Here is a 13,030-nt window from a genome sequence, read left to right on the forward strand (position 1 = left end):
AATTCGTAAAAAATCTTTTATTTTGTTTTGTTTTGTTTCTTTTATTTATTCTTTTAAAGTTCGGCATTTATTTTTGTTTCACAAAATTGTTTTGTATAATAGTTTGGTATAATTATTTTAAAAAAGTATTCGAGAGTGTATGTGATATTTTAATTATTACGTTTCATATTGCAAGTTTCGGACAACAGTGACCTAAAAATAGTTTAAAATTCAAGTAAGATGAACTTTGAAATAGAAGAGTTTTCATTCAACTTCGCGCTCGTTTTCCAGTAATTTTTGAATGATAACTAATGCGTATGCTGCACATGTCAGAACGTCTTTGTGTAGATAACATAATCTTCCTCGATTATTCGCGTCTATTAAATTAGAAAACGTTGTGGTTTCATTCGCTGTTAAAAAAACTTTGCAGTACTCGTACAGTATTTTTACAGGCAAGATATGAGCAACATTGCGGTACGTTGATAATAAACTGTTTACCATGAAAACGTGAGCACTTGTTGTACAGTCTGCACTATTAAAAGCTTTCCCAACAATATTTCCGCCTTTATAATCCGTATCATATACAGTTTTATATGAATTCCATCAATCATAAGAATTACCGTTTTATCTTCATCGCGAAGCAGTTTAAATTCAGTTTCAACATATACTGAGGAAACATTGATTCGTTTTGCTGAGGATTACTGGAGAAGTTACTGCACATTCTTTTTATTGTCGTTGAGGATGGTAACAATAAATGTCTTAAATTGCTAAGAAATTTATACGCATGTGGAGAAATCGAATGCAGTAATCCACAAAACAAGATTGTTTCTTACGAATATCGAAAGGCACTTTTACTCGAAGTATTCAGGATTTTTATCTGCTGCAATAAAAACTTGATAACAACTTGATAACTTTCGCTGTGGTAATGTCACCAACAAAGAATTAAAAATATCGATGTACGCATTAATGTTCTCCATTGCTTACAGTCTTATTTTTTGTCCGATATCAATGATATCAACGCTTGATAGAGAATGTCTTCGATTTCAAAGATCGAACTCACGACGAACGGAAAATTGTATTTCTTGTCATGAAGTTTAGTTTTGTTACCTCCCGCGATCCATAAAACAATCTTAAAATGAAATCTTCTGACACTCGCACACAACATTTCACATTCGGGTATGAAATATTTTCAATGTGAAGTATGTAAAGAATGTTGTCCCTGCATGAAACAATTCACTTTTGCAGATCGATGCGTTTTTTTTATCTTTGTGTAGTGTTCGTCGAGACCAGAAAATCCAATTTTCTCGTTGAACACTTGCTCCATTTTGATGCTGCCAGCAATAACTTGCTCAATCATGCTCTAATTTCATTCACTTTGTTTCTAGAGAAAGCTAGATGCTTAGGTGTGCCATTGGTTGTCATGTAACGAGGGCAATTTGGAAACTGACTTGGGACAGCATCTGTACAAATATAATTGCAATTGAGAAAAGACACTCTTATTACTTTGCTGTAAGGATACTGAATTTGAATTGACGTTTTTAATACACACAATATTCATAATTCTCTGTTATTAAAAATTGTATGAGAATTGTACTAGAAAACTAATTTTTTTTTTAATTTGGGCAATTGATTTGACATTCAGGAGATTCAACATAGGAAGTAGAAATTTATGGTACACATTTAAGAAAAATGTTTAAATCTTAATTATCATTTTGAAAATTAGGCTCAACAGTGTAGTATAACAAAAAAAATGTCGATTGCGAAGCCGTTTTGGAATAGTTGATACTCGTATTATAAAAACAAGGTAAAACGACATAACATTTACCTTTGATCAATCATGAATGTGTCAATGGTGCGGTTAACCGTTTGCCAGTTCGATTCGATGTAGTGATTAGTTTCCTATTCAATTTCGGACAACCGGAAATATAGCTCATATACCTATAGATGAAGAAGAAAAGATGTAAAGAATAAACTTTTTTTTAAATGGATCCTGGTTATTATATCGATTCTAAAGATATATTTTACACTAAATCTTAGAACTTAATTTAAGAAGAAATTAGTTATAATAATTGATTACTTTTGAATTGTTTGTCGGTTGGAAGTTCTGCAGATGGCATGTAACCATTTTCATTTCATTTCATTTTTTGGAAACGAAAATGTTGCGACTTTTGGACCGTTTAATTGCCATTACAATTCGGAACGCAGCATTTGAACAGCATTTCTGTAAATTAGTAAGATGTTTCAATAAGAAAAGAATTGTTGAAATAACCAAAACATAACCTATAGTCAAACATATTTGTCCAACTTTCAAATCATTTTTATGATTCGGTAATGAAACATAAACTCATCTCAAGAGCACTCGTGAACAATAAATTATAAAAAAAGATTCCACAAAGAACTCTCAATTGCTTACTTATTAAGATTTTCTCGAGACACGAGACACGTAACACTGAAAGACACTCGGCGCGCTTGATCTATATGTGATAACGTTACAGAGCTATCCGAACTCCGAACGAGGTGGAGAGGTAGGAAGTGTTGACTTTGACACGGAATAAAAAATAGCTAGTAACATATAGATATATAAGACACCTCCAACTCTCCCAACCTTCCATAGGAGTATTGTATAAAAGTAGATGAAATCAAATGCATAAATCTATATAACAAATCAAACTAACTAAGACTCCTTATAAATCAAAGAACTGGCAATAGGACCTAGCAAACGAGAATGAATTGAAATAGATTCAGATTTTCAGAAATATTGATTCACGAATGTTAAAATGAATGCATTTTAATCATTTATAGGAATTACATGGAGCATATCTCTATGCTTTTCAATCTAAAAATAACATTAACTTTTTCTGTGCACAACACACACATTGTGAATACTGTTCAATTCAAAATTTTGAATAGGAAATGCAGTTTTTCAATCCAATTGCATCCAATTGAATCTAATTAAATCCAATTAAATCTAAAAAAAGTATTCGCTATTTAAAATATGCATTCGAATAGAAAAAAATTTCAATCCATTTTAATTCATTCTCGTTTGCTGAGAAGTAACTTATAATAATATAAATCTTTTAATTAACATCTAGACTTTAACTAAGATTTATTTTAAGTCTTTCTTTCAATATCTAAAATGAATGAGCAGGATACTAAGCAACAATGAGGATTTATATTGCGAGTTAGTTCTATAAAAGTCAGACACAACACGATTAAACTTTTTCAATTATAAAAATAAATTTGCAATTCTTATAAAGAATAAATGTGGTAATTCTTGATAAGAAAATTATTATAGTTATACCTGTTGTAGTTATATACATAAGCTTAGAATAATTTTGTTTTGGATATAGTCGTTTCAATTACTTTCATCATATGATTGTATTCTGTAAATTTTTTCATACACAAATATATATATATATATATATATATATATATAAATATAAATAAATATAAATATATTAGGTCGGGGAAAAAGTTTCTTCGTATTTAAAAAAAATTTTTCGCAAAAGTTTTTCATTTGTTGTAAAATTTTCGTTACAATTATATTATTCGTTAGAGTAAAGTTTTAGCTTTAAGAATCTGTTTTTTAAATTGCGGTGAGATGATTTTTATCGGAGTTACGAGCAATCAAAGTTAGAATGCTCCTTTACTTAATTCGCGAATAACTCAGTAACAAAAAATCATAGAAACATTTAAAAAAAATGATTTTGTAGGAAAAGCTTCGAACTTTTACGATAGGTAGTCGAAAGTTTTTGTAAATTTTTTTTGGATACGTGAGAGACCTTCAAAGTGAAAAGAAAAATTTTCATCTTTTTCAGCTCGCAGTTTTTTTGATGTAAAAATTATCAAACTCACAGAAACTGAAAAAATATAGTAATTTTTCGAAAGTAGAGATTTCAAGCTTTAAAACTCTCTTTTTAAATTGAAATTTCATTTATTTTTGACGAAGATATTGTATATACAATTTTGAATTAAAAAATACGAAGAAACTTTTTCCCCGACCCAATATATAGACATGTATAAATGTTCATAACATATATAATTATATATGAAATATGTCTATACATATCTCATATATCTTTTTTCTTTTTTAGTACATTATACTTTTTTACTTTTTAGTATATTAAAAATGATAGTAATAATGTGAAAGAAAACGTACAAAATATTTAAAGGGACAATTTTTGCATATTTTGTTTTAGAAAAAGTCAAGTTTAGAGAAATGTAAAAGAGAGAGAGAATTGCTCATATATAATTATATATAAAAGTATATACAATTATATATAATTCTTTTTACATTTCTCTAAACTTGATTTTTTCTATAAGAAACAATGCAAAAATTATCCTTTTAATTATTTTTGATATTTTTTCAATACTGCTATTATTTTTATTATATTAAACAGTTATTTTACAAAAAAAGAATGTATGGACATATTTCATATATAATTATACATATTTATAAATATTTATACACGTTATGTATGTTTATACGTATTTATTTATATTCGTACATGAAACATTTTTATAAGGTAAATATACATATAGTTAAAAAAAAATTAATAAGATGTAAAGATAAACAAAATTCATTAGTCAACATTTTATTTAAACCTCTGTTAATTATTAACGTTGATAATATAGCAAGATTTATATATTGATAATTCTAAATGTCATTAGAACACAATGAATAAACAGGATAGATAAATAAATATTTATGTAGAAATATTTATGTAGAATATCTATATATATATCCTTAAATAGTAGGGATGGGCTAAACGGTTATTTTTTATAATATCCTACATCCTAGTAAATAGTCACATTTTGTGGATTATTTCTTATTATTTAAGTCATTTTTTAAGAAATCTATTTTGAAATATTTCATTATTTAAAATATATATTAATTTGTGCAAACAAATAAATATTGTATAAATGTTAAATTTTATACAAAAAAATTGATAATTGTCCTTAATTGAATAAGGTCAATATTACATGCATCCGTTTTGTCATATGACAAATTTTTCAAGTGTGTTAATTGGCTGCAAAACAGAGAGGATCTTGAACCTCTTTGTCCTATAGCAATAGGAAAAATTGTCGTACGACAAAAACGAATGCATGTAATATTGTCCTAATACAGCAACAGCGCCGACAGCGCTTCCACTGACAAAAAAGCTAAACAGTAAGATCTTAAACATTACTATTTACCTTTCATTTAATCATAAAATTTAAAATTTGAAAATAATTATTTAAGTCCGATAATGTTATTTTTTAAATTTGATAACGGTTATTAAAGTTATTTCTCAATAACAGTTGAATTACTCAATAACAGATAACGAAATAACGCCCATCACTATTAAATAGGACGTATATAGGATATCTATAATAGACAGATTTTGTTTGTACGATTATGTGTACGATAATCATATATTATATACATTCGTCAATGAACCAAAATAGCACACGGTGCATCGTTCGATTTGGTAACTATCTTGAATATATTCAGCTGATGAAAAACATCTAATGTGTCTCGCATGAATTTATCCATCATGGCTTGAGTATGTTTTGGTGTTGGAGCTAATCTCAATTTCTCTTCGCCCTTTGGAACTGTAGGATAATTTATAGCTTGCACATAATGTCCTTTATCTCTTAATAAATAGTCTGCTATTTGACTACACACCAATGGATCTCCTATCTAAAAAAGAATATCATTTTTATAGCAATAATTATTGTTTAATTATGAAGATCAATTAATTAAACTATTTATTATAGTCGCAGCTTACTTTTATCGGAATAATATGAGAAGGCGACGTTTCTAACGGAAGACCGGCGGCAGTAAGGATAGACTTCATGTAGGCGACATTTTTCTGATGATTCGTCCTCAATGATCTGCCCTCATCCGATGCCAAAATCTCGACGGATGTCAAAGCTCCGTATAGGACAGTAGGCGGTAGCGAAGTAGTAAAAATAAAGCCCGCTGCATAACTTCTTATCATATCTATCAGCTTCGCGGAACCAACAATATAGCCACCCACATTGCCAAAAGCCTTTCCTAAGGTACCGGATATAATGTCCATTTTGTGAAGTACCCAATCCCTCTCGCCAATGCCAGCACCAGAGAAACCATATAAGCCGACTGCGTGGACTTCGTCAATGAATGTTATCGCGCCATATTTATGTGCGACGTCGCATAACTCTTCTAACGGACAGATATCGCCGGTCATGGAATGTACCGTCTCAAATGCTACAATCTTTGGCACGCTTTTGTCCACCTTAGATAAAAGCTCCTCCAGATGTTGCACGTCATTGTGCCGGAATATATGCTTCGGCACGCCGCTGTTTCTTATGCCCTGTATCATAGAGGCATGATTCCCGGCATCGGAGAAAACATGACAATCTGGTAGAATTCTCGCTAACGTGAATAAGGTAGAGTCGTTGGCAACGAAGCAGGAAGTGAAAAGCAAACCGGCATCCTTCTGATGCAGCAGCGCCAGTCGTTTCTCCAACAGTTCATGACCCATGGAGTTGCCCGAGATATTTCTCGTGCCTCCGGCACCAGCACCGAACTTGTTCAACGCTTCACGAACTGCGCTTATCACTGCGGGATGACGCGACATTCCTAGGTAATCGTTGGAGCACCATACCGTTATGGGTTTCTCGCCCCACGAGTATTCCATAGCCACTGGAAAGTTTTCAGCCAGACGATTGACTTTCTTGAATACTCGATACGAATGATCCTTCTTCTTTCGCATAAGTTGCTCATGGAAAAATTCCTCATAAGGGAACTGCGCCTCCTCTTTTTGCTCCGTTGTCTTTTTGCTACCTAGATTGATAACATCTTCCTCCATTGCTAAACTGGCTTTCTTAATAGCGTCCCGTTCTCTGGATAAAAAGGGACATTGATTTTGTATAGACTCGGGAATCGGCTGAGATTCCTCCGATTTTGCCATTGTATCGAACAATCTTGACATTACTGGGCAATGTTGCCGGTAATTCATTATCAGCGATGATCCATAATTGCGGATGTAGTTTGCAGACAAACGGGTCAAAAATGGACACGGCATTATTGTCAGAAGCTCTAAAAGTATATTGATTTGCATAATTAATTCGAAAGTAATAATTAATTCGAAAGATGACAAGTAATAAATTTTGACATATTTAAAAGATCATCTTGAATAAAGAATGCTATATGAAGAACGCAAGTCCTGTTCTATTCGCAGTAATTACAGAATTAACAAAATTTTGCTGCTATCAAATATACATGCTTTCAATCAAGAAACATAATATAACGGATAACACAATGATCATTTCGTCTTTATTTAAAGGTCATGACACACAAAAAACTTAAGGCAATAAGATGTAAACAGTAAGAAAATCAACATGTTGGATTGGCTACTGCTTAAATTTGTTTGTGTACCATCTAACATTGACAAATAACACAGATTTAATGATTCACTAACTGTGTCATCTGTGTCTTTTGCTGGAAAGCACTCATAAAATCACATATTTGACAAGCATTAAAACAAAAAATAATATAAAAGAATTTATACTGATGCAGCAAATAAAATAGGAATGCACTGGATCGTAAAATTACCGGATATATCGGATATGGGATATCTTATCGGTTATCTAGAACAAGGCTTCCAAAAAGAAAAGGAAAGCAAGGGAAAAATAGCGATAATAATTTTCTTTACCTTTCCAACGTGAAAAGAAAAAAAGGAAAGATGAACTGTGCAAGAAGTTCAGTTGAAAAGAATAAAATTTTACATTAATAACGTCAAATGACGCAAACTTTTAATATAAAATATTATCGGTACTAAAAAACAAAAATGATATCCAGCTATCCAACCGGATAATACTAAATACTGAATATTTCGATACCCAGTGCATCCCTAAAATAAAATTCATACAATATTGTGTACCACCATACATATAGGGTGCCTCACAACTACCGTTACTAATTTCCTCTTAAGAACGAGATAATTTTGACACGGAAATCCTAATATAAAAATGTCGAGGCTACAATAGTTTTTAAATTATAATTGGTTAAAGACAGTTTGTAATTAAAAAACTATTATGGTCTCGATATTTTTGTATTAGGATTTTCGTCTCAAAATTATCTCAAGTAGAATATGTCCTTAAGAGGAAATGCGATAGTTGTGAAACAACCTGTATATTTTGATTCATCATTCGATTTACCCTTGATGCATGCAGTATGCTTAAATTTAAGGAATACATTAAGCATGTATTTATTATAATATTGAATTGTAAATAAATGATGAATTTACATGTTCTTCTATTTTATTTTCATTTCTCAAACGTTATTTTCTAGTAAAAATCAATTAACAGTAAACGCATAACATCAATATTGTAATTTCACACTCAATAATATCAATGTAATATAACAAATTGTTGTACACAAGTGTTATACATAACAGTTACATAGTTGAGTATAAAATCATAGCATTGATGCTACGTTACTATTAATTAGCGTTTACTAGTAGCAGCAAAATTTTAAAATTTCTTATAAAATAATTATGTAAATATTGAGAATAAAATCTATACTTCTCTCAATCATCCTGTACATATATAATATATTAAGTTAAATGAAAATCAACAAATATGTAACGTTATGCAAATACTTCAACATTAATTTATAAAAGAAAGAGATTGAAGCGTATATGTATGTACAAACGCAAACTAAATAAATCTACAGGTGATACCGAATATAAATAATAATAAAAAAAAAATCCGACGGTAGCATGACGGTGTACAATCTGAAGATTATCTCAATCCACTAATTACAAATGTTCAATCTCTGTTCAATCTCTGGGAATTGCATAATTCGCGTGCAAGAAAACGAGCAAAGAGAAGGGGACGTTAATGTTAGATAATAACCTGTCATCCTAGACTTCAAACCGAAGCTTGCAAAAAAATAGAATGGAAAAAAACTGAATTATAATCATCGATGGCCATATGTAAGAATGTATGGACCGAAGGAAAAGGAGAAAGTGACAGGGTGACGCAGCATTTGTCCGTGTTTGCAGGTGAAGAATACGTTACCTTTTTCGGCGTTAATGATACGACAAGTGTTGGTACTACTACGTCAGGCGTATTGTTAAATCAGCTGAAAGCGGAAAACACAAGTTGAGACCGAAAGTCGTCTTGCTGCGAATTAGGAAAATCTTATGTAGGGAGATACAGGGAGACCCGAAATGAGAAAAATTTAGATTATGTGAGAACGCAGAAAAATTCAATCCTTCACCGATCAGCTGCTACCACACTAGCTCGCAACAACTCACTGCCACAGCGAACTCACTGCCCAAGTGGTCAAGTCGCCTCAAGTCACTCAAGTGCCCACTTATACTACTGACGCACGTTCGGCGCATGCGGCCCATATCATCGACGACGAGATCTCGTCATGGTCGTGCCCGTATACAATACTATACTAGCATTTGTGAAAACATCGATTCGAGAGAAACAGCCGATTCATCTGAGACGTGTCTTGTTTCACAATGAGCAAAATTAATTCGAAAAAATTGTGAAATGCAAAAGCTAGATACGTGTCACTTGAGCCTGTTACGATTACACGACGTATTCGCTGTTCATATTCTTACGTTCGGAACTAGGTAATAAATAACCGGTGCGAATCGTGTTGCGATACTAGGCGTAAATAATTAAATCGTAATGACTAATTTCTTTATATAAAATGCGAAAATTTGATATTCTTGGAATTTTTCTTGGTGCAGATGATATCGTATTATCCCTATAGACGCATAATATTATTTAATATTAAGTAATATTAATTTTAAGCATATTCTTAGAATATTAAATGTGACATTTCAAGAATATTTTATTAAAATTATATAATATTGAATAATATCCTTCTAAATATTAATGAATGGTTATATGTTCACTCCTGATAATGTTATATTATTATTATTATTATTATTAAAAGTAACATTATTTAATATTACTGTAATACTTGTTTCAACATTAAAAAGTATTATAATAAAGATTTACTTTAATTTGTAAAACTGCTACATCTATTCAGAATAAGTATAAGTTTAAAGACTGAAAATGATTTTGATGCACAGTTGTAGCACAAGATATATACTTAAAATCACGTGGAAATATTTTTTTTTTAGCACAAGATGCAGTATAAATTGATAAGAACTTTCGTTCCTGGATTGTGAATTCAAATTGCACTATAATTAAAAATAATTAATATTTATAAATATTGGGTCATCTAAAAAGTATCCGCGGTACTTTGTCAGTAGATATATGACCATCAACACACATCTAGTGACAAAAAACCGCGGATACTTTTTAGATGACCCAATATTTTAATAATAGGTCAGGGTTATTAAGGATACAATATCAAGGATATTGTGTAAGTAGACATATAATCTTTATAGAATGTTCTTGTAATATTAAAAATTATTATATGATATTCTCAAAATATTATAATAACTTATTTTAATTTTTTAATAATATCCTTATAACATTCTAGAAATATTTCGCGCTTATAGGAATTAACCCCGTTAAAAAGGGGTTTTTTATACATAATTTATATACATTAACTTTAAAATTATATAAAATTATATAAAAATATATATATAAATAGATACAATCTATTATGTAATTATATATATATATATATATATATATATATATATATATATATAAATATAATTTTGTACAAACTGTCTAACTTTAACGGGCTTTCTACAATAAAGCATTACCTAAGCTTTAAGTCTTAAGCTATAAGAATTAATTGACCAATCATAATCGATTATTCTTCTTACATTAGACTGTGATTGGTTAATTTCTTATAACTTAATACTTAAAACTTAAGTAATAGCTTATTTAATTTTAGGAAGTTCATTATATATTTCAGAATTTAGAATTTTTTATTTTATGGAAAGGAAAAAGCATAGGATTAATTGATTGGTATATTTTTTATGCATTACGTGTTATGCGTTATGTAGGAACCTCCTCATTTAACGTGGTGTGTTCGGTAGAGTTCGACTAGAGAGACTGAAACCAGTTTTTTACCTTCGGTCGAAACGAATATTCGATCGGTTTTTATTCAATTTTGGTTTCGAAACCGAAATCAAAACCAAAATTGGATAAATCTTACAAACACATATAATTTTCAAAGTCATTAAAAAATATTTCATCAAAATATGTGAAATTTATATAAGTAGGATAACTTTAGGGATTCTAACTCACTATGTGTTAGTGCATATACGATGTATATGTATGTGTGTCAGGGAGGGGGAAATGCTTCACAGACGCTGGATTTGAGAGAAGGGAAAGTACATCACCGAAGGTCCGTGTTAGAGGGGGAAGGTGATTTCGATCCTTCTCTCTCTTACCAGTTGCGTTTTCTCTTTAACCTATTGTTCTCTCTCTCCTATCTATTATAAGATGCAGTTTTCTCTCTTTCACCCGTTGCAGTCTTATACTTATTATTTGCGCTCTCTCTTCCTCCCGTCGCGCTCTCTTTTTTTTTCTTCTTTCACACACAATTTTACTAAATAGATATTTATTTTTTACGATTTTTTAAATAATATAACTCAGCAATAATTTTAATTTAGCAACTGATAATATGTTTAGTAATACAAATGGCCAAGCGTTCCTAATTATCGAATCATTATTAAAACTATATTATTGAGTAACTATCGAACACTTATTAAACTATTATATATACATACTAACAACTATCGTTATTGATAGATTCTTAATTATAGGGATAGGGAAAAGAAATTAAAATGTATTTAAAAAAATCTCATTCTTTATTTTTAAAACTTGATATATTTTCTTCTGGTTTTGCAACCACCAGTTATATATTTTAAATACATTCTGTAACGCGCATTCTTAACATATTTTTCACATCATATAGTATTAGTAACATCTAGATTATGTAAAGAATCTATATCCTTGTAATCAGCATCCAGAATCTCAATTATTGAATGGTCGCTATCAAGTATACCAGCCAGCCACTCGCGTTTTTTACATTCTTTAAGTATACAAGAGCCTTGTCGTTTTTCTCTTCCACACCAATTACAGCCATTGTAATCAGGCGTTTCATCATGCTGTACGGGATCATCCTGTCTTCCCATTGCAATCCATAGTGATAAGCACTCAGTCAGGAAGCGCAATACTTTTCTGACTTTGTCAATAAGTTCCATGGCATGAGACATGTAAAAATATAATGAGAGAGAATAGCTCCGTTTCTCAATACCGCCATTTCCTTCACGACAATTTCTTTCTAACGATAAATCCTTGCAGATCCACAAACGTTGGTATATTATGATGAACGATTTTTTGAAACTGTGCTTGATCATAAAGGAACTTGGATTTTATCTCATATATTAAAAAGAGGGGGAAGGTATTTTTTGGTGATGATAATTTACGTAATCTTGCGTACTACATTTGACATTGGGCTATATTCGATCATGCGGTCGTGTATGATAAGGCAATAGGCGGTTATATTCGCGGGTACATTCTCTTTGAATTCAAATTCTAATCGTACATCCACGGTGCCACTCTTGACGGACTCGTTTTGTCGCGAGCAGTCAATGATTAGAGTAAAATCTCTCAATGAGGAATTTAATTGAAATGACAGTTCATTTCTTCACGAGGGATTTGATAGTAAGAACGGATTGACGTACGGAAACGTATATATCATATAAAATAGCGGCTCTGCATTTCTCAAAGTCTAGATTCAGATCATCGTACGGATAAAATTCAGAGTTTAGATAAAGTTTCACATTGATTAATTTACAGGTGTCAAAGTAAGTTTTACGTGCTGTCATGATATTTTTTTTATCAATCTGTAGACCAAAGATAATGTACTGTGGTTTTTCCAGCTGAGTCGCAGTCTTGATGGCCTAGGAATGCTTGCGTTGTGTTCAGCAATAGGGGGTACTTATACAAACGCCACGAACGGAAACTCATACTCAGATATCGTCTGCTTTTTAAAGCGCGCAGCATGGATAATTTATTAACTTCGTTCAACGCAACGTGAGGCATTCGTCACTGTATTTTGAATAAT

General features: G+C 31.0%; 1 protein-coding gene across 1 annotated transcript; it reads right to left on the reverse strand.

The window, feature by feature from the left end:
* Nucleotides 1–15: 15 nt before the first annotated feature.
* Nucleotides 16–9,371, reverse strand: Alas (5-aminolevulinate synthase). Its single transcript, XM_087406293.1, has 6 exons — nucleotides 9,031–9,371; nucleotides 5,751–7,045; nucleotides 2,393–5,662; nucleotides 2,057–2,200; nucleotides 1,805–1,917; nucleotides 16–1,439 (listed from the first exon to the last, which is right to left on the reverse strand). Exons 2-3 carry the CDS (start codon nucleotides 7,029–7,031, stop codon nucleotides 5,411–5,413), a joined length of 1,533 nt encoding a protein of 510 aa, XP_087262419.1. The 5' UTR covers nucleotides 7,032–7,045; nucleotides 9,031–9,371; the 3' UTR covers nucleotides 16–1,439; nucleotides 1,805–1,917; nucleotides 2,057–2,200; nucleotides 2,393–5,410.
* Between the last annotated feature and the right edge of the window lie 3,659 nt (nucleotides 9,372–13,030).

Source organism: Acromyrmex echinatior, chromosome 5, assembly GCF_024713525.1.
Source record: "Acromyrmex echinatior isolate Ae372 chromosome 5, ASM2471352v2, whole genome shotgun sequence".
Taxonomy (NCBI): domain Eukaryota; kingdom Metazoa; phylum Arthropoda; class Insecta; order Hymenoptera; family Formicidae; genus Acromyrmex; species Acromyrmex echinatior.

What these genes read in the sequence shown, in the direction of transcription:
- Alas (XM_087406293.1), bottom strand. Translation starts at nt 7,031, where the DNA reads ATGCCGTGTCCATTTTTGACCCGTTTGTCTGCAAACTACATCCGCAAT. An exon ending in CTCATATTATTCCGATAAAA is followed by an intron (nt 5,663 to 5,750) that starts GTAAGCTGCGAC and finishes ATTCTTTTTTAG; the next exon opens with ATAGGAGATCCATTGGTGTG.